At 40.4% G+C, this 23,416-nt stretch overlaps 1 protein-coding gene across 17 annotated transcripts in view; it reads right to left on the bottom strand.

Annotated features, from left to right (window-relative positions):
* KLHL32 (kelch like family member 32) overlaps nt 1-23,416 on the bottom strand; it is a 124,210-nt gene that overhangs the window by 4,701 nt on the left and 96,093 nt on the right. For 16 of the 17 annotated variants that reach the window (XM_083828715.1, XM_083828726.1, XM_083828720.1 and 13 more), the window contains 3 exons: nt 11,044-11,770; nt 3,117-3,175; nt 530-722 (listed from right to left, as the gene is read on the bottom strand). In XM_083828715.1, the coding sequence (XP_083684841.1) occupies nt 530-722; nt 3,117-3,175; nt 11,044-11,770 (979 nt within the window). Of the gene's footprint in view, nt 1-529; nt 723-3,116; nt 3,176-11,043; nt 11,771-13,056; nt 13,213-14,298; nt 14,456-23,416 lie in introns of those variants that run through there. The other variant, XM_083828722.1, reaches the window with a different exon arrangement.

Raw genomic sequence — 23,416 nt, 5'->3', positions numbered from 1 at the left:
ATCCCTGATCTGACAGAATTTCAACTGAGACACCTCCTTTCGGGAAACTTATGAAGAAGATGCTGTTTAGAAATAAGCGATGGTTAATAGATTTCAGTATAAGCCCTGCTATAATATGTCAGCAAGCAGAAAGCACTATAAAATTATGTTATTACAGTAGAGATGCATCTGCCTGTTGCACACTGAAAAGAGGGATCTAAATCTAACAGTGCATACATACTTTTGGAGAATCAAAAATAAGTACTGGTAGTATTCAATGACGAAGTATTTTTGATTGCCTCATTAAATCAGATTTATGTGCATCATCTTAAAAATTTAGCCTACAGTGCCCTAAGACAAATGCTTTCTTGAACAATGAATGCTGGAACAGTAACCTAAAGTCTCTTTTGGGCCAACAACGGTCCCCTCCCATCCGGAGCCAACTGAAGCGAAGATGTATAGTTCCACATACCAAAGGCATCTGAAGGGCAAAGAATTGATGTTTTACCTTAAGAGTAGCAATTTTCCTCTTTTGGTATACAATACTTGCCTGTCAACATGTTGAAGCTGCAACGCGTCCACTGGTCAGTGTCTATGCTGTAAGAGTCTATGTGCCGAACCAGGATCCGGTCATTGTTGTAGTCCAGGTCGTTCCCACCTAACACGTACAGTTTCCTTTGGACAGCAGCCATGGAGTGATACACTCTCCTCTGCAGCATTGGGCTACGGCTTAACCACTTATTCTGGAAACAAAAAGACAGAAGTTGTCTCAGCACTGCTTGTACAACAGCATTAGCACTTATTGGTGTTCTCCTTGGCTGGAAATCCTGGGTGTATATACTTGTGTTATTCAAATGTTAAACATGCATGTTGGTTACAACATTGACTAGATATAATGGACTTTCAACACATGGTTTATACTTCTCACATATAAATTTATTAATTTAATAGTATTTCTTGTTCTGTTTTTCTGTTTAGCTCATCAGGCTTCAAAGCTTTTTTACTTCTGCAGAATTCAGTAGCAAATACTCCTTAAGCAAGACTATTAGATGTCTCCTTTGTATACAGCGCTAACATATCTGTACCAACTAGCTCTGTCAAGAGAGAAGCGAGATTCTTCTACTTTTCGTTATTCAGAAGCTTATTTGATCTTATCCTTGGGGAGTGAAGCAACAGGGAAAAATAATTTCCTAAAGAATCTTCTGAAGTGATTTGTGTATTTGGTTTAACGCTAACCCTTTATTTGTGGGCACTCACAAAGTAGCATCCTTTTGCATATTTTTCCTCCTGGTTAACAATATTCAAGAATTCTACTTTTTGAGGGTGGGGGTACAGAAAAGACAAGGGATTACAGCACGGTATTTTAAATGCAGGAAAACAATTGCTCCTGCCATGCTTAGAGAATCAAAACAACCTGGCAATCGACAAGATTAATTTATTTAAGTGGAGGAAGTTAAAATCTGTGAGGAAATTCTTTGTGTTACACGTGCTAGTGCTTGCAGTAACTCAAGGGCCTCTAATAACACTGCCTTTTAACCTCTGCAATCTATAGCTATACATTTCAATGTGTAATAGTTGAATATTAGGCATTAATGTTTGCATTAGTAGTCCAGTCTCTTAACACGAGGCTATAGACACCATCTGCTTTGCAAAGCCTGCCTGCATCCCCTGATTATATCTTTAGCTTCCTCCACTGCAGTGCCTGCCAGGTGAGCCGCCAAGCACTGCAAAGGCAAAGAAACCGAGGGGCCTGGTGGGGTCATTTCTAATAAGCCAGCGTGTGAATACTAATCAGTGGTGGGGAAGCAGAGGTCACCCCAGCCGGCTTGTTGGCAGGTAGCTGTGTGCTCTGTGGCAGATGGCAGGCATTATCGACTCGCCACAAAGGCCTCGCGCAGAAGCGAGCACGAGCGCTGAATGATGGAGTTATTGAGATTCTGTGCAAGATGCAAGCAGATGTGATGGTTTCCAGTACCCACCGTAAACAATATGCCAGCAGAATTTTTAAAAAGAGCATGTGTGTACAAACATGAAGCAGACCTCATTTGAAGAATGCGAGTGCACACTTCCTCTTTAACTATTTACACGTCAGGCTGGCCTTCTTGCAACCAGCACCGAAGTTGCCGCTGATATTTTTGGGGGGCAACTTTCAAAGCTGCGAACCGAAGCAAAGGACGTGGGATAGAGAGACAGGATTTAAATAGGAGCGTCTCCCTCATAAGCAAAACGAGATTGCTGCCCGTAATCACCATGTGCTTGGGTTTGGGACAGAACTGGCATTTGTATAATCGATGCCTAAGACTGTACCTCAAAAAGGATGAGGCAGGTTTGTCAGTGCCTGCTTTCTGCTTCAGCGCCCATATGTGGTATGCCTTAAAAAGTCAATGGGGACCACAGCAAAGTGTCTCCTGGCAGAATTTGGTTCCAAATACAGCAATCAAAGGCTCTATCCTGCAATCAGAGAAGTCAATACCTTTCTGTGCAGGTGTAAATCAAGCTATGCAACTCTGATTGCAAGCTTAGGACTTTTATTTCCTAATACAAGCAAGAGGGCATAACCATGCCCTAACCCTCTGAAATGGTTACTGAACCATGCTAACCTAATCAAAACACATACATTATGTATGAAATAATCCCTAAAAGATATTTTTGGTGCTCGGATAATGAAACGATAGGCACCCTTACAGTCAGCAGAATAAGTCACTGGCAGGTAGCACAGTTCTGAAGGTATACAGAAAACAAAAAGCCTGTATATATATAATTGAAAGCAGAAATGTCAATGACAAGAAGCAGTTTTGTGACACTGACTTTGAGTCATACATTGCCCAGGGCTGCTGGATTACAAAAAAAAAAAAAAAAAATGAACAAGCAAAGTAAATACAGATAAATAGAGGGGATTTAAAACACATTTATTCTAAGTATTTAATCTAAGATATTTCTAGCACCTACAGGCTTCAAAAATATAACAAAAAGTCAGGGTGTCCATTACTCTGTTAAACATACACATCAGTACAAAGTGAATTTAAAATACCGTCAACTCAAATTAAACTTAAGAAATTATTGTATTGTATGCATTTGCTAACAGACCCTTTATAAGCAAAACACATGAGAAAAACACATACCACACAGATACCCACCTGCTTGGGATCATAGACCATAAGCCTGTTCTGATACTGTGCGGTGTTTGTTACTCCTCCTACGAAAGAGTTTATACAGGTTAATTTTTTTCATATTAGCAAAAACAGGACCAAGATCAGATACAGCAAAATAACCAGTCATGGGGTCCATTTGCTGACAGGATTACACTGCATAGCCCCGGTTACACTCACATGCCTCTGCACTTTTTAATCTGGTTACGAGGTATTAATTAGCAGGTTTGTCAAACATCTAGAAACATGAAGCAGAAACAACCCCAGTCACTGCCTTGTAAAGCTAATTCTGAGGGCTAAAAGCAAGATAAAAATTGATTTGTTCAGGAATGACTGCGCGGTCAGCCATCTCCAGGACACAAAAAGGTAAGCCCCGTCCCTATTGCCAGGAGCAGGCAGTGCCCGACACCCTTTAAAAACGAGGAGGTGGCTCTGCACTGCAGGGGAGAAAGTGGTGAGAGGGGAGCTGTGCTCAAACGAGAGTGGTGGCGACACTAATGCCAACAGGATGGCACAGTGCAACCTTCTGCAGCTGCATTCGTGTGTGTCTTTGAAGAGAATTTTATATTTATTATAGTTATCCCATATTGCAGAGAGAACATCTTATGGCTTGGTTGTAAGACTTACATTGGGAGGTTCCTCCACAGCAATCAGGAACCAGGCTAACCACTTGGCATAGGAACTTCACAATAATCTGTAGAAAGCAGGTTATAAAGCCCAGAACAGTCTGCCCCAAGCAGATGTTGCAAAAGAACTATTTACCTCATCACAGTGCACGTGTAATGCCTGCTCATCCTGTACTCTGGTTTTAAATGGTAAACCTCACTGAGACAACTGGTGGAAGAGCCCATCTGTCTCAAAGCTGCAATCTTAGCTGAGGAAATGTATTTCTGAGTATGCTCAAGCGTCCCATGAGCTTGGTGTCCCTGCAGCTCTGCCACCAGTGCCCGTCCCCGCTCTCTCCCCACACGGGGCTATGGGGAATAAGATGCTTTTATCCCCCCTGGTCTCAGCACACCTCCACGCGGGCTTTTGGTACAGAGCCGTGCTGGCGTTATGGACCAACCCCCCCACCTCTCACCCATCATTTCGTTTTGTGGGGCAGTCCTGGTGAGCGGTATCAGTACTCCCCTTTTCTGGAAGATGTTCAACCAGAAGCTCCACTCTGGATGTGTACCAGCTCTGCTCCCGTTCCTGTGCAGTAACAACCAGTCTTTGTACCACCTGAGTGCTGGGAATATTCAGCCCAGAGGACCAGAGTAAATCTACCCCAAAGCAAAACACGCAGACTGTATGTAGTGTAGATACAGAAAACTTGGCACTAACGTTTTACCTACTGCTCTGCTCCTGTTGGGGTGAATTACTTACTAATAACAGTCCTAATGCTTAAGGATGAACTGTCAGATTGCTGTTTTGAAAACTAAAAGTCGCAGTTGTTTGGATGGCTGCCTCCAGAACACTAATCTACAGGAGATGCATCAGGAACACAGTGCTGGGTCTCTTACTCTCGCTCAGAAAGAACACCTCAATTCGGGTGGAAAGATGCGGAGGGAGAAGACAAAGAACGAGGTCGCTTCCCTATGAAATAATCCAATAAGCAAAATTATTTTCCTCTCTTCACAAAGGGCCCCTCATATCAAGTACACAGCTTACATTTTTTCCCTGCAATATTGCTCATCTGTGGTGTTTTATCATTACATTCCCTTCACATACCGCTCTTCATTTTTAGATTAATCTGCCAAAATGAGATGCTAAGGATTTGCATACAGATTTGACTACACAAAAATAGATCTGGAATTAATAACAGTCTCTATATGTTTTAATTTCTTCTAGACTGGAGTACCCTTGCCTCCAGCAGTATTCTTGGCTTTGAAAGTCATCAAGCTGATTTGTCTGCTCTTAGGTTATGATGCCACATGCTGCTACACTGTCCCCTGCAATCAAAGTGCTTGCAGAGATAGATTCCATGCCTTCCCCTAACAAGTATATTTTATAGATTGGCAGTTTTGATCTCCCCTCCCCAGGGAGATAATCTGCATCTTAACAGGTTTCTATAGATACATCTGTCATTAAATATGCCATCTTATATCTGCATCAATTTTCAAACTCGAGTTCCTCCTAACTTTGAAGTGCTATAGCAAAAGTTTAAAATTTTCTGCCAAAATTCACATTTAACAAGTCTGTAATGTCCTCTTGAACTATTCTTTTAAAAATACTCCAGGCAGCTGGGAAAGGGCAGAAGAAGATTAATATGCCTCCTAAAAAATAGGACAAGGAAAAAAAAGTTTAAATGGTACTAAAAATAATACATACTTTCTCTCAGAAAAAGCTGGGGTAATCCTAAGATGAATTTCTTCAACTGCTCAGCAGAGCTTTCTAAGAAGAGGGAAGGGGGAGGTACGGGAATGGCACTTGAAGATCTGAAACTACAAACCATGTCATGAAAGTTGATGTTAAGCAATAGCAGCTAATGTCGTAGCAAATTGATTAAGGAAAGTGAAAAAAAATCTGCCTGGGCAAATGGCAGCAAAACCCCCAGCTTGGTCAGAGCTTGGTGGGTTTTACAAAGCAAGAGCGATGACCACACCGCTCTGACAAGAGCAGCTTGCTTTGAGGACTTGGATTTCAGGAAGGCGAGGAATGCCCTCAGGACAAGCCTGGTTCTTTCTCGTTCTTGCAGCTGTGGCACCAAACTCATGGCAAGCGCAGCACCAACCCCATGGACTTTTTCACTGCCGCAGCCACTGTTGCTCACTCCTCTTGCAGCAGATGCTGTAAGACAAGCCACAAACCCTGCTTTCTAAGCCCTCCAAAACCCACAACCTCCCAACTTCCCCTCTGTGTGGAGAGGGTCCTGGAAGTCTGAGATCCCCACTTTGTCCAGCCCTTCCCCAAACATGCAAAATGTTTGTTACAGCCCCCAAACCGTCCACAAAGTGCACTGAAAAATGCCTTCCATAAAGGCACCTCCAAAAGGAGAAGGGTGGTAGGCAGTAGGTTTAACACAATTTTCCCAATCAAACATTTATAATCCATATTTATAATGTGTCCTAGCAAGACCCCCATCTGACTTGAGAAATCTCATTCAATCCAAATCCCACAGAAAATCTCACCACTCTCTCCGAAGTCCCCAAGTGCTAGGCTGTGCACACGAATCCGACTTTGCTGGGAGATGTGTAAAACCACATGTTGGCAAAGAGCTCCCCGTGTGTATTCCTTCCAGCAAATACATGGAATATATCGAACTCATGAAATGTGCCCTACGGTACTCTGCTGTTTTAAAATAGAAATCTCTCCTCTCTCTCATGGCCGTGTGTTAAACACAAGATCAGCCTTCCTCAACACGTGAGCCCGCTGCCTTTTACTCAGCCAGCCCAGGTACAGCGAGGGCAGCTGAGCTGGAGCATCTTCTTCCACCCAAATGAAATCCCTAGAAGACACCAATGGTAGCTCCAAATGATGCTGTTCCCCTCTGGATGCAATCTGGGTGCCAACAAGAGGGGCACAAGCCCTAGGTTTTTTGGATTTAAAAAAAAATAAAAGCTTTAAAAACAGATGTTTACTGTCAATCTACAAAGAATCAATGACATCAAACCTACAACATATGTGCTTGAAAGGTGTGAGATCCATTATCTTTATTCAAAGATAATAATAAAAAAAGAATATCCCATATGCAGACTAAGATGGGGTCACAGAGGTGATTTACCTCCTTATTAAGCCCCTGTACATGGTAATTTCTGTGCCAGCTGCGCCACAAAACTGGGTTTGGTCAGATACTGTAAACTCCTATTTATTCCAGATCTATTTTTCATAAAATAATATTATAGGCATTTACTTGAGGGGGGAACCCTCCTCACATCATATAGCATACTAATAGTAATGTAGTGCTTTTCATGCCAAATGACTTGCACACACAATAATTCTCCAAGATACATGGTCATATCTTTGGTCAAAATCTCACCGTTAGGGGAAAAAAATAAAAGTCTTGAAATTAAAAACTTCATTCTTGATTTTTGAAGGAAGAAGTTTTTAAATATGAAGGAACTGTAGAGGGTCGGTTTATTTTCTCCCACAGAGCCAAATTTTTCTGTGCAGGACAAGACGTGACTTTAGCTGACACATGTCAGGTCAGGCAACTTGGGACCTCTGTGAAACCACAGCCTAATGCTGGGCTTCAGACCGCACTTCTCACATGCTCCTCTCCCGAGCCCTTTACCAGGAGGGAAGCCTCCTTATCCCCTGCTGCAGATGCAGAAATGGCACCGAGCTGGCAGAGGTTCCCCCATCTCGCCCCGGCCTCCATGTGCGGGGCACCTCCAGGGGAGGAGGACGGGGGACGCGTGTAGGAGAGGAGGTCTCCAGATCCGCACGCGTGCGCCATGGAGGACGCAGGGAAATGGGCACCGTTCAGGCTCTCACCCCCACGGAGGACATTTCTCTGCTTTTATAGGAAGCGACTGTCAGGGATGGTGAACTCCAAAGGGTTTGGTGCCGTTTGTGTCTCTTTCACTCAAACGTTTCACTTGAAGCATGTGGCATGCAATTCGCTTGTGAAGTGGGTCAGGGTGTCAGATGTTAACTGCGGCCTGCAAGATTCATCTCTCTATAAAATTTCAGAACCATCTGCCCGATGCCGTACTGTCAATGCAGAGGACTTATTTTAATGAATTCTCATACACTTTTTAAAATAAGAAAATAAAACTAAATAGAGGGTTGTGAGAAAAAAAAAAAAAAAAAGATGAGAAAAAAACGACAACACAGATGTAAAAATATATTCCACAATATATGGAGCTCAGAAAACTTGAGAGCTGAACCCATTTTTGCTCTCTAGAGGATAAGACTAGTTCCAAAGTGCAAAACTGGCAAGCTTTGGGCAGGTAACAACCCCAAAGGGGTGGGGGCAGCTTAGCAGTCCCTCCATCACCTGAGCCACTGACCTCCCAGCTCCTGCCATCCACGTCTGCATGCCCCTGGGCACCATTTTGTTACCACACTTCCCTTCCCTGACGTCTTCGCAACAATTTTACCCTCTGTGATTTTTGATTCCTTCTAGTATTTGTCCCAAAGTAAAGCCAACAATGAACCCCAATAATAACAACAGAAAACCCTCAAGTCTAGTCAGCCTTTGATCAGCAAAGCCTCAGAAGACATGGACTTGTAGTGGGGGCACTAACGCTTTGACTATAAAATGAGTAAATGGTTTGCGTGCAGGTCATGTTTTGATTACTCTCTCCACAAATACAAGGGCTAAAAACTTTTATTATCACTATTTAATTTATTCGCTTACTAAAAAAAATGGGCAAATTTTCATAGCTGTTGTGCCAGCTGGTAGCATCGGACTAACTTTGAGAGCTCTTGCTGATGACCTGTATTTCCAAGAAAAAGCTGCAGGGATACAGCTCAGAAACCCAAACTAATTTTTTAATTACTTAATTTTAAACCACATACTTGAAATTAGGTTCCCTCCTGCATTACCAATTACTCTTACACTAACACCTTATATATGATGGTAAAACAGCAGCTTTTTTCAACAGTGACTGTTGATATTTCAGCACAAAAGAACGATTCTCTGTGCTATTCCCCTAGCCCTGGATATACATATACACAGCTAGTTTGTGGCCCTCAGCAATTAGTTAATAATAGAAAGCTAGCTACAGTTATAGCGTCTCCATCTACCTTTATTTTAAAAATAACACATAAACGCAGTATTCAATCTGTGAACATGTAATTCAAATCAATAGCCTCTGAAGTATTGCGGAATGTGTTCCCATAATCCACAATCAGCTGTTAGAATCTAGCACCTCCAAGCTGCTAAGCATTTTCTCCAAAGCTATATAGGATACAACCAAAAAGTCCTGTCTACTGCCAAAACATTGCTCCTTTCTGCGACTATCACACACTCTCAGTTTTACAACACAAGCTATATTGATACCCTTTTCAAATACAAATACTGGTAAAATATGGCTTGTTTGTTCGTTTATGTTTCCCATTTGTTCAGTTCATCTAATAGACTTCTGAGTCCATTAAAGGCATATCCTTGAACACAATATCACACTGCTTCATTATGTAAAGCAGACAGCATTTGAATGTACAGGTAAGCATGCATTTCACTGATATAACTAGGCACATTAATTAATCCCCAGCACAATATCCCTTTTCCTAGCATATCAGGAAAGATTAAAAGAATTATTCAATCAAACTCATATTTGACTTTAAAATCTCTAACAAATTGGGTAGAATTTCTTTACTTGTTTTTTAGTAAGTGAATTTAAAAAAAAATAAATTAAAAAACTTTTTTTTTTCATATACTAGAGGCCAAATTCTGATGAGTGTTTCTAGAGCTCTTTCAATAAAACTGTATGGTATAAAACCATACAAATATGTTCATCGCAACTCCCTAAAAAGCACTGTTTTCCAAAAATAGAAACTGACAAATGTAAACCATTTAAGGGGAGGGAAAAAATAAAAATTAAAAAATTGGGACACAGAAGTAGTAGCATCCATGTGCTTCGACTTGCCCATCACAGGCACTCATCTCTTTCCACCGATGGACTAGAGAAGGTAATGAACAAACAGGGGACTGCTCTGAACACCCAAAATCAGAAATCCTCTTTCTGTACCATACCCAGGTCTCAAAGCACACTGTGTGCACACTTAAGGATTAACACACAACACAAACTGTATGAGACTCCTTCAAAGCCAATTGTAAAGAAAGTGACCCAAAGTGCCTGCCGGGGACCACCATGACTCCTTGCATTCTCCCACGCCTTTCTTTCCAAACACGTAGTCGTGATTTCAGTGTGTACGTATGAAACAAGGTCTCTGCTACTTCCCCTGCCAACGCTTGGGAACCCACTATGCATATGGGCAGAAAGATGCATCTGCAAGGAGCTCCACTAACCTCAGTGACATATGTTGAGAAGCACAGTGAAGGCCTAAGGAGCTAAAAATCTTTTATTCATGCATCATCTCTTCACCAGAGGGATCCCAGACCATGCTAAAATCCCCCGAGGCTATCTGCTGTGAAGGCAGCAAACACTGAACTTTTTAAGTGCTGGTCCCATTTACTCATTAAGTTCCTTGATAGATATTACAACTTTATAACCTTCCATGACACTCTTCCTACTAAAAGATGTTGTTTTTTCCTGTCACACCTTCTGTAGACAGCACCAACCTTGTTCCAAAGCAACCGATACTAGAAAAGTCACTGCAAAGATTGATGACACAATGTCCTCAAATCCCATCGTTGTGCACAGGTAAAATAAAAAGTATATCAGATCGAGTTGCAAATGATATGTTAGCTTAAGATCACAAGGCCTATACTTTTGTCTAGCTGTACCATAATGCTATGATTACAACCAGGCAGTCCTGTGCATGTGTTATTGACAGTCAGAGCCAGGCAGGATTTCTAACAAAGGTCGTCTTGGCCTGTTAATACACCCTCAAGAGCAAGTGGGAGGAGTTCATACACCTGCCTTCAAGCTCTGCACCTACACAAGCCAACAAGCACTTATTTCTCCATTTCATTATCAGGAATCAACACAGTAGTACCTGATCATACTACAGAAACTAGGTTTTGTTTTTAGCAAGCACACAGACTTTGTAATTCAAAACTTGTCAAAAAGGGCATTATCATTTTGATTCACTGTGATTTATGAACAGCGAATGGAGGCAGTACACGATATATGCAGCTTTGAAACACAGAGGGATTTTTAGTAGAAGTAGACAGGTGTGTTATGCCCCTATACTTCTAACCAGGCTTGATTACATGCTTCTGTTCTTAAATTCTTTGAAATACCCAACTCTTAAGGCAAAAGCTATCCTGACACACAAACCAAAGATGATTTATTAGTTTTACTCAAGACCATATTTTGGTGTTTTGTTAGTACCTCAAACTGTGTGAAACGTTTTCTACCTGATATCCAAAGAAGACCATCCACCACATATCCTGCATGGCACGAAAGCGATCGATCAAAGGACTGCACAAAGGTCCACTTGTTCTTCTTGGGGCAGTAGCACTCCACGGTAGGCAGAACTTGCCGCAACTCATTTCTGCCCCCTACTGCATAGAGGTACTCGTCCACCGCTCCCAGCACAAAGTGCTCCCGACAGTTCTTCATCGGAGCTATCTCGGCCCATGAGTTGGTGCGGGGGTCATAGCGGCAGGCAGTTCTTACCGCACAGGTGCGGCCCGTGGAGTGCTCGGCCTCTCCACCAGCTACAAAAAGAAAGTCTCCCATGACAGCCACACAGTGGTGACTTCTCCCTACCGGCATGGGTGCTAGCTCGCTCCAGTTTGCGATCCCCGCGATGTGAACGTTCTCTTGATCGACCGGGTTGAAGTATCGCAACTCCTTCACTTTACAGACTTCACGCTTTTTCCCACCAATAATGTAAAGAGTGTCTGACTGGAAGCGAGGTTTTGTCCTTCTGGTTTGCCAAACCGGCTGTGCATAGATGCTCTGGTGGTAAGCCAAGGCCTCATTAACAAGTGCTGTCGCAGTTTCACTGGCTTGGACAAGTGGATGAGAAAGAGCTACTGTATGCAGAGTATCCACATCCATAAGGCCAAAGCGGACATACTGGAGAAGTTCATCCATGTACTGGTAGCGGCAGTTGTGCTCCAACCACCTCACGGCCAGCTAGAAGTGGGGGGGGAGGAAGGGAAAAACCAATTATTCGTGTGCAATTCTGTCAAAGTTTGGTCTTTTGAAAAACTGTTTGTATTCCAGGAAGAACTACGTACCTGCCCCAACAGCGATATAAGTCAATATGAGAAGTAGTCATGAATGTATGTGACTCAACATAAAACATACATACTAATATTTCACCTATAATATACCTCAAAGCACTCTATTGCACCATTCCCCCCCAAAGAATTTCCACATTATCAGATTGTAATACGGCTATGCAACACTCCTGCTGTGCAAACAGTGATGCTGTAGGAGAACACAATTCAGGAATCAAGCTGCTGGAGCAGTAGTACAAATATGGGGACTATGCGATCATTGGAGACCACGGGTCCACTAGAAAGAAAAGCAAGAATCTGGTTAGATGATTAAAAAAATAAATTAATTAAAAAATCCTTTCTCCCACCTTTCATTCTACTTATGACAAAATATTGAAGGAATATACAAAATACATAATGAATCCTTCAATTTTTTTTCCTTCTTCATTTATATCATTCATAAAATGAACAGAAGTGTCAGGGGACCAGAAATTAAAGTCAAAGAAGAAAGGTGCAGAGAATAGGTTCTGCTGGTTTGGGATTGAGAGAAAGAGAAGAGGTCTCTGAAACTGCTTCAGCAATTGCAACTGGTATCAACAGCCATAAATAAACACAGACTTTACATTATGTAAAGCATACTGAATCCCACCAAAAGTCTGAAAAGAGGCCAGGAAGGGTCTAAGCCATTACAAGAAAGGTATAGATTATTCTTGGAAATCTCCAGTGAGGAAGATACCCTAACTTCTTCAGGAAAACTGTCCCCATGCTCAGGTATCCTCTTAAACAGATTTTCCTTTTACCTGTGCTGAACCTCTAAACTTTCCACTCACTTGATTCATTTTCCACCTTTGGGTTTATACCCCAGAGCCCAGGAACCACCAGTCTAACACTTGAAGTTGATGATCATCGCATCCCATCTGTCCAGGATGAGAAACAGTCTGCAACCTGCCTTCTCTCCTCCATCTTCAACGCATTTGAAGATGTGTGTGAAAGTTTCCTCTCCTCTGAATGAAAAAGTTTGCTACCTAAAACTGGATAAAATCTTTCTCTTAGAGCTGTAGTAGTAGTGAATAGATTGGGAAGAACACTTTGATTGTAACAGTCTTTGCCATTCTTGTTTGTATATCCCTACATGAGACTGTTAACACACTATGATATTGCTGTTTCATGTTTAAGATTATGACCTATTCTTATTCCCACCTCTTTTTCTGCAGAACTTCCACAAAGAGTCATGCTTTCTCTGTCATTACTGAACTCTACTATTTACTTAAGGCCACTGCTCCAATCTGTCAAGATCATTCTCAATCCTAATTTTATTTTCAAAAGCGCTTGAAGACCATTGCACCCTCTGATTGTCTGAAAACATAAAAAAAAATATATTATTACATTATCCAAGTCATTAATAAAGACATTGAATAGTTCTGGATGAGGACAGGCTCCTCTACTTGATACTTCCTATCATCCTGACAAAGAACTCTTGAGTTTCCAACTGTTCATGCAACAACAAGAGTTTAATCTAAAACTCACTGCCCTGTACTGATGACAAGAATGTCACATGGAACAGCTGGAAAGAAAGACTCCTGCCTTACTAAAAGCTTTCATATATGCATGGTGTATCAAATTTATTGTTGCTTCTGTACTCCATCAGAGAGGGAAGATGACAAACTAAAACCACTTTCGTATTAAGATTAATTTGAAACACTTTTTCTGCACTGTTGTACTCAACTCCTGTGAAACAAAGAATCAATAAAGGGCATCAAAATTGCAACTGTAATTCAGTGAGTTAAATGCTGAATTGAGTTTCAAACTGTGCATTAGCTATACGTGTTTAGGCTTGCTAGTAAAAGGGAGTTAATTAAATATGTTATAAAGTGCTTATGGACTTGAAACCATTGAGGATTATATTCACATGTTCTAAATCCACCAAATCCACACATCTAGTGTCTCCTACTGAGAGGTTTTAGGTAACTCCCTACTGCATGTCTTAGGACGCGTGCATCATTCACCAAAGTCTTCAGAGGCACTCAGCTCACATCATTGACTAGACGCTTGAATTTCAAGTGGAATTCAGACTATCTTCATACTAACTGAATGATTTCTGGCTTGCTATATTAAAGAAGAATTCACAAAACTTACTTTTTCTACCTGTCATCACTTGTGTCCAACAGATTGGTTTCTTTTGCTTGGAGTCCATGACCTTACTCTTATCTAAAATGGTGTTATCACCTGTGCTTTAATGACATATATTACAGACTCATAAAAGACATACACTGAGGTAAATAAGGTCTTTGTAACCACAAGGCTTTTAAAGGAAGTTTAACATTAATGCCTGTTAATATCTTAAAACTTCATGCTTCCTCTTTCCTTTCTTCTCACCCCCACCTCTTGTCCCCTCCAGTAAATACTATATAAACAGAAAAACAACACTACATACATTTATACCTTTCACTATCTGCATTCATTTGTACATATGGGCTGTGTGAAGATCTGCAGCAGAAAGGATGGACATCTCCACTGCAATACATTTTCTCTGCTGCTGCATCAAGTTTGGCAAAAGCAACCTGGTTCACACTGAGTTTGATCTGTACTGAAAGTATTCCTGGAGTAGTTGTAAAAAAAAAAAAAAAAAAAAAAAAAAAAGCTTCATTGAAATCAGTACTGCTTAACATTTCACTAAAATCACAAATTTCTAAACCACCATAGCGATGGCGTAAAGTGACACAAATATTCTGTTGGCACCCACTGGAGATGTACAATCTATTCCCGGCCTTGAACCACGACTTTCTCCATCTTTTCCTACACTATTTCATCCCCAGCCATCTGTCCTGCATCTTTCTCTTCATTTATGAAAACTTTTAAATCTTTCTAAATTCAATCTATTGCAACCTCCTTGGGATCCTCTAAATGCAGCACCTAAAGGTATCGTTGGTCTATACTACTTCCAGGTTTCCTTTCTAATGAGCAACTGCAACAGCAGCAGGAGGAATAAGGTCTTCTGTATAGGAGCTACTAGCTGTAACCAGACTTAGCAGGTCAGAGGTTAGTTTGCAGAGGATCACTACATTTTACTGTGCTAATTTAGGAGGCAGGGCTCAGAACCCAGGCACATCACTAAATCAGCTGGATGGTCTGCAGGCATTTGATAATCAGCAAAGAAACTCCATTGGCTCTTAGTGAAGCCACTAAGATCTGGGAATCGCAATGTGTACAAATTCTCCCGTCCAGATCAATTCAAGCTACTGCTCAACACAATTTGACTACAGTGTCCTATGTGACACACACCTAATCTTTGGTACTCAAAGGCAGAGAAAAAGTGGTGCGAGCTAAAAGCTATAATGTTTTCATCTCCTTGTCCTGCTATTGAAAACAATGACAGTTACTTGACTTTAAATGCCATAAATTCATGTTGGGATACTCCTTAAAAATAATATGGCTGTACTAAAACTACAAATGCAGGTATTTATATGTATATTCATAGAATTCATGTCCATTTCCTAGACTGTGACAAAGGGCTATGGAACAGGTTCTGTGGCGTTAGGGGCACTCACCAACTGAGCCTTAGACTTACACATTTCTGACGCAGCACGCATTGTTATGGTGCTCTCTAGCAGAACGTGGTGTCTCACACCATGGAAGCATGGAAGAAAATTGAGTTATCTGGGAGGCGAACTGACACTCTAGTCAGCAGATGGTTTGGCAGCTATTGGAAGGCTGGAGGGGGAGAAGTTCAAAAGAAAGAAAATTAAGTTCCCAAACAAGTTTTTTGGATGTAGTAGAAATAGTCACTGATGGACTGTAAAACAGTTCTAAATTTCCTTTAGCGTTAAAGGAGGCAAATATAACTCTCATGTACATATGGTGGAAGCAGAAACTTGTAATATATCAGCAAACATCTGTGTATTTATCAACGCAAGTTCCATCACCTTTACTCAGCTTTTGTTTAATCCATACTTAGAAGCCTGGTGCCTTCATAGAAACTCCAAAATTTATCCCATCTATGCACCAATTATAGTACCTATTTATCCTCTCTGGCAGTAGTGATTAGAAACTACAATCAGAATTGTCAAAAAAAACTCAAAGCCATTATGCACTGTATGACACTGCAAGGAGAGACAAGCAGATGTCTCTGAGGAGATACTGACAGCACTTGAAATCACAACTGTGTTTAAAACACAAACAAGCAAGCAAGCAAAAACAAAGAGACTGTCCACAATTGTGAGTTTTAAAATATTTGTATCACTGCTAAATAATTTACAAAACTAAGGAAAGACTCCTACTCCTAGTGCCATATAGGCACACTCTGTTTAAACTGCTAGAAGCTTCTTTTCCTATTAATTTTAATGTACGAATGTGTGTGAAAAAGAAGCTACCTATATCAACTTTAATAAATAATATATTTTGCCATATTCATCTTCTGAACTATGTAAATGACAAAAGTAGACCCTCAGAAGGACAGGGATTTTCAAGCTAGATTAATTCTCTTATTCTGCAGCCTTAACCCAAAGAACATCTCTTCTCCAAGGTTACATTATTTGATTTAGCAATGGAGTACATTCTCAGAACTTCAGAAAACAAATGGAAAATACGCTGTGGCACAGTTGAAGGGTACATCTAAACACACCTGCAGGTTGGATTGTGGTTTCATTGTTTGTACAATGGCAGCTTCTGCTTCAGCACAGTGCTTTAACAGCCTGACTCCCAAAGCCTAGGAATGCAGCTCTTCCCTCCCAGCTATTAATGTTGTACGTACCATATGCGTACCACAGCTGGAGAAGGTACATGGGCAGTGGAGGTTAAAGCTGAATTAAGAGTTTCACTCCTGCTTAAGATAGCCCTGAAACAGATAGTTATCTGGTCTTTTGGGTCGCCAACTATAACTTTGCCTTGCCTGTTCAGCATCTCCCTAGAATCATTCTCACTAACCAGAAAAGCCAAGCCACAGTGCAAAAGTTTGATATACTTGTTAGACACAAGTTCATTTGGAAACTACTTTAAGTCACAATGTCAGCAACAGGGAGAGTTTATGTCTACAGAGTAAGTACTCCTTGGACTCTGCAAGGGGCAGGGGCCACAGGAACTCCATTAAAGTCATCTTTGTCTGGTCTTTAGTTGATGTATTCATGTCACAGACCGCAAAGGAATTATGCTAGTTTATACCCTCTAAGGTCTCTAATAATTGAGATGAAGCAAAGAAGTGATAGCTGTGGAAGAAATTAGTGGGTTTTTGTTTTGTTTTGTTTTGTTTTTTAGAAACAACAAATAAACAGAAATGGTAAAATTGTTAAGGTTTCAAAACAATGAATTCCCATTTTCTCATTAAAACAAATGGAAATCTTAAATAAAACATTAGAGCAAACATTCTCATTTTAGGAGAAAGGATAATTTTAAACATGGAAACAGGAACAGAGGGAAGAATTCTCCTGGACTGAGACCAGATATATTCAACATCAGTTATCAGCTTTCTGCATGATAATCCAATGATCATATGTAACAGGAAAAAGGAAGAGGAGGAGGGAGAAAAGAAGGAAAAAACAATACCCATAAATGTCTTATTTCAACATAAATGTCACCTAAGCTGTTTTCCTATTGCTTAACATAAGAAAAATTTTAGGCCATAAAAATCAAATTCGTATCTTTGTGCCATTAGTATATTGGACAGTTCTATAGATCAGCTCCTATTAATAAATAAGACAAAGCCAGTCATGAGAGCAACACAGCTACTGCAGCAAGTCTAAGGGAGCTGGGGAACTTCAAAAAGCAGAATTGGGTGTTTACTAGTTCAGCATTTGGAAAACAGCTTACACTGTATTGCCACATGTTCTTAAAACACAAATTTTGACTATAAACTTGAACATGATTTGGCCTCTTCTTGAAGTTTACCTATTTCACCAAGTCTCTGACTTTCCAGACAGGAACCTCTTGCCTCAAAACCACCACCTCTCAATGTTGGCTTTCTCAGTGGCTACTGTCAGCAGTCTCCTGGCTCTTCAAATCTCAAGGAGATTTGAATCTACAGGAGCAGAACCTATGGATAAATCAGAATTTTTACTAAAGCTCTGAAGCAAAGTTCACTGAAGGCTCAGGAGGAACTTCCATGTTTTAAAATGGACAGGGATTTCCAATGGGCCTGAATTTGGATCTCTCAGTCCTCCTCTCTCTCCAGAGACTACAAAGGAGGTTTAGGATACTGATTTAAACATTTTAGTTAAGGTGAGCTAAATTGGACTGTATAAAACTTAATAAAAACGTATGGGTGAAGAGTTGTTTCTGGGGAAAATCAAGAACGCCCAGTTTTTCAAAGCCACAGGTTACACACAAACATTTTTAGAAAGCAAGCATGGAAGTTAGTAAGTAACTGCGTGGCACAGCAGCTGTACAAACCAGGCAGTACCTTACATTTGTCAGTATGGAAAATGAGGGACTTAGACCTAGATGTCACAGAGCCTTATAGATAGAAATCTTTTTCTTCTTTTTATTTTGAATTAAGAATGTGCATAAAAATAAGACTGTAATGAGCTGCATGTAGAACAATCAAAATTATGAGGTATTTGCATTTCTTTGCACCTTGAGCCAAACAACTACAAAATTATGCATAGAATTCTCTCAATGTGAACCCAGTAAATATTAATAATCTCTGAATCAGCAATGATACGTCTTTTGCCCCTGAACCCTGAAGAGAGACTTTCCAACTCAAAAAGTTGTACTACACTGACTGAGACTGTATTTACAAGGTGCTAGGTTGAGGCATACGTGTGTAGTCTGTGAAAATAATGCTGTGCCATCCCCCACCCTCTTTACACAGCGCCGTTTTAAAATTACCTGTTTGTCAGTTTTACAAATGTGTGTGTATGTAAGCAGCCCCCAGTGTGGCGCTGCATTTGCAAGCAGGCAAGCTTTCATTTGCACATTCCGATTTTACAATCAGAATTAAAACATTTACTCTGTTCGGGGTGAGTTGATAAACAGGGATTTTAAATTTTCCTTCCTTTTTTTTTTTCCTAATGCAAAAAATGAAAGAAAAATGTTCCTCTAGATGTATTATGCCTTTGGGCTCCATTTGAGGGAAGGGAAAAAAGACAGAGAAAGCTACTGTGAAGGTCACAGAGCGAAAGAACTTCCTCAGGGCACAGAATAAATTAAATCCCAAGGAAAAAATAAAATGTGATTTCCAGAGTGTGAGGCACAAACTCAAAATGACAATGATTGACAGCCAAACTATATCCGTGCAATATCGAAGACTGCACGTTCTCATTTACCTCAGTGTAGCCAGCAAGCGCCCATTAAACATCCGTCTGATGCCCAAATTAACCTTCTTGGCAAACTGAAAGAGGCACAAACTATCATAATCAACCTTTCATTATCACAGCAGCCTCTAGTTAAAGGGTCAGAATAATTGTGCCATCAGAGCCCTGATTGTTTTCAATCAACAGACGACTGGAGTGACAGCTCAGTGATGGAGTAGTTTGATGAAACCGCACCAGGCCTAATCAGAGCAGATGAAAGGAAGGCATGATTGGTGCAAATGAACAGTCGTGCCTCTCTTTTTCATTTACAATCTGAAATTACTCTTAAATTTACAGGGTTTTTTCTCCCTTATGAGTACCTCTGAAAGAATGTTTGACTTATTATGAGTTCTGACAGTGCAGAGTTATAAAACACAGGTAGGGTTTTCAGCTGAGGCTTTAAGTGGGTATTCAGCATAATTTTAACAAATTCACTCTTGAAAAGCACAAAATGACTAAAGACTTCCAATGACCTAACCTTTCAGTGCTGTTTGATTAGCAGAACAATTTATCACTGCTCACATTCTTCATGTTAAGAGAAGATTAAAAAAATTGGGCAAGGATCTCTTGCAAATGTTTTCTCTTAGCCAATATATTTATTGCAGTATGCTCCTGTTCACACACACACACAGAGAAGGAAAAAAAAAAAAAAGAAAAAAGAGCATTGCATTAATAATCCTTTTCCTCTTACAATGAATAACAGAATACAAGCAAAGGATTGTTTGGAGATGAAAGCAGAGACCAATTATCAGATGCAACAGACAGCATCAATATTTAGTTTTCCGGTGGGTTGTTCATTCCCACATTCTAAAGGATGGGCAATGAACCTATCCCACACTTACCTTACCAATTAGCACAGAATCAGAGTGCCATACAAATGAAAATCTATCTATATATATTAAGAAAAAAAAAAAAAAAAAAGGCTGCTCTGGCAAAATTTGGAAAGAATGGAAGACTCAGGTTTCCTGCATCTCCTCAGCTACAGTCCGCTTCCACTCCTGGCCTCACCCATCTCCAGCCATGTGCTGTCCCATCCTCCCAGTAGCTCTGTCAGGAAGGTACTGTAAATCAAAAGAACCTCTTTGTACCTCTGCAGTAAGCAACCATTGCAAGTGATGAGTGGTAAATCTTTTGTTCTCTGATCATATGTGACCTAGTCTGTTAGGCATCACAAAATGCATGCCAATGCTCGGATCAGCATACCAAAACAAAAAAGCAGCTTAGAAGCAGGTTAATGTGAACGGGGAGTGGATAGAGAAGACTGACTCAAACACCAAAGGCTTCTAAGAAATTTTGCTTCTTGTATCATTTCCTCACAGTATAGAATGGAAATTTTAATTCCTTAAAAGCTCAGAGCTGGAAGCAGAACATTTATCTAAATGGAAAACACACAAGTGTCCTAAAACGAAGAAGTTCGCACATCCTTGCAGACACAGAGGATGCTGCTTTCACTTGTTCTTGTTTCACTTCAATTTATTGAAGTCTACTGGTGATGTAACTAAATTCACAGGACCAGGTTTTCTGGAAAGAAAATGAGCTGCAAATTGATTTTAAATATCAAACTAAGTAATCAGCTGGTATTTTCAAGTTATCGCATATCCCACTTCTGTAGGTTGCCTGCATTTTCCTCTCAGCCAGCTCTGACCACTGTCAAGGTACAGCCTGCACATAATGCTGTGGAACGTGGGTGCTTTTTCTATTTTACAGTGAGGGAATTCTTACCACCCTCAGATAGCATGGAGGCTCCAAAATCAGCCCAAATAAGATCCATTAGCTCCAAATCCTAGATAAAGGAAGCACAGCAAAAGTTGCCTAGTCTGCAATGGCTTGGTGAGTATCTCCCCCTCAGCCCTTCCACTCAGCTGACAGCTGAGTTCCACCTTTCTTCCTGTTCCAAATATTAAAAGCCCAACCTTTTCCAAGTCTAAAGATGCTATTGACAATACATGCATAGATTTAATGAACTCCTGGGAATGACCCCAGAAAAATCCTAACATGTTAATGGAGATGTGAAATAAAAGTTTGGGAAGCTGCCACCGCTCTCTTAGATGGAGTGAAGGGAAGACTCAGAAGAAAATGTTTCTTCAAGTACTGGTACAATCTATCATTTTAAAGCATATCAGCTATGATGTATCAATCACCAGTTGCCCAGTTTCCTCATACGTCTGTTAGACAAATACATTCTACGTTGTCCTCCACAGTCCTCAACAGGTACAAGGAGGACAAAAAACCTACAAGACTTTGGCAGACTTTTTAGTCAAACAGCTCCATTAGTAGCAATTTTAACAGCTGTATCTCTGTCTCTTTTTAAAAAAATAAATACTTCCAGAAAACAACCTTATGAAGAAAGGAGGAATTCTTCATCCCAAAGATGAACTCTCATGAATGTGAGCTTTCATCCTCCCAAGTACAAGATAATGATACTAGTCTTCCCAAAAGGGCTATTACTTTATGAAAAACATCGTAAGAGAGGAAGTGGTAGGTTCATTTTACAGGAATTTTATACAAACACATAGGAAAAAATGTCATTTTTGTAGAAGGTTAGGAATTGAAAGTATACTTTTCAAAACTGTATTCACTTCTTCCAAACATTTTATTGCTTGCATTTGTTTTACTATTCCTAATTGTTAATGGAAATGAGACTTGACAGAAGCCTACCTAGAAGACATTGACTAACTCAATAAAAATATTTCAGCTCTTTAGACTTGTGATAAAATAGCTATGATCAAAAATCAGCTTCATAAAAGTCTAACTGGACTACATTAATACATAATATTATATATGGTAATGCATCATACTATATTAAAGCAATAAGTTGCTAAAACAGAAAAACTAAACTTTTCATCTAGTCAAGCATGAAGTGAAGTAAGGTAGGGACAGAAGGTAAACTCTCAGCTGTTGTAAATTATCACAGCTCATGGAAGTTTGCCATTTTACACCTTCTGGGGAATCTGAACTTCAAAATTATATAGCACTTTCCTTCCAAGTATCTCAAAGCAATTTATAAGCACTAAAACTCAAGTTTCTCTGTGAGAAGTGTACATTTCAACCACTTTCTAGACATGGGAACTAAGAGACAGAAAAATTAAGTGATATGACAGAAGACAGCAATGGCACAGTTGACACTTAGTCAATATCTTCTGTCCCTTCAACCTGCCCACAACTGAATCTCTTGTCTCCACTATCAAAATCCTGTGGAGATTTTGTGCTTCATGGCACAGAATGAAGCCTGGTGAGATGTGGGTACCTGAAACAGAAGACAAACTAGGTCCCTAAGTATCATCTGACAAAAGTATTTAAGAAATTTTGAAGCCGAAAAGCACATCTCCATACTGACTGCAAAACACTGTATTCTTTCTCAACTTCCTTAGAGCAGCAAAGACAAAACTATCTTACATTGCGTTTCAAGAGAATTGCATTCCTGTGCAATCAAGTCCTCAAACCATAGAGTAGCTTCCTTTATGGTCATTTGGAGCTTCTATACAAAGACAGACCTAAAAACGTGCTTCTTACACCTAACCCATTCTTCTGCTGTGATGGAGGGAACAAGCAAGGCCCAATGCAACCCCAAGCAATGACGCTCCATACATACAACTGATGTTTAAAACATGTATAAGCTAGTGTGGAGCCCCTGTTGCAGCAGCCTTCATGGGTACCCCACTATCGACAACCTGTGCCCTGCAATGAATATCACACCTGGAAGCGTACACCAAAAAAAATAAATGAACTGGGACAGATCACACCGGAAGGGCTCTACGTACTTCTTCAACCAAAGTAACTTCTGTTTTTAACAGGATCATCAGAAAAGAGCATGGAGGGTGACAGTAAACTGTCACCCAGTACTGTCACAGTAAACCAGTGCAAAGCAAAGCAATAAAACCCAACCCCAAAACTGGCATCTGGATATAACCTTGATTCTTCCTTGCACACAGGTCCAGCCATACGGTGACTTAGAGAAGAGGAGCAACCCTCCAACCACCATCATAAGCATTCCTAAAATACAGCTTAACAGGTTCCTATAGATCCTAACAGATCTGCCTCTCTCCTTGAACTATATCAAATGGCAGGAAGCTCTGAGGTAACAACTCTTTGCCATCCATTTTCTAACTCATCACAGAATGCTCCAATTTTGCCCCTCCATTATTCATCATAATAGTAAAAATCACACTGCTAGTTGTATTTATCTAATATGGGGTGGGTTTGTTGTTGTTGTTTTGTTTGTTTTAAAGTTGCAGTGAACAGAAGGTTATCTCTTCATAAACAGAGCTTTCTGACTA

The sequence above is a fragment of the Anser anser genome, assembly GCF_964211835.1.
Source record: "Anser anser genome assembly, chromosome: 3".
Classification (NCBI taxonomy): Eukaryota; Metazoa; Chordata; class Aves; order Anseriformes; family Anatidae; genus Anser; species Anser anser.
Note: the sequence above shows the minus strand (reverse complement) of the source record. Positions and strands in the feature narration are given on the sequence as shown.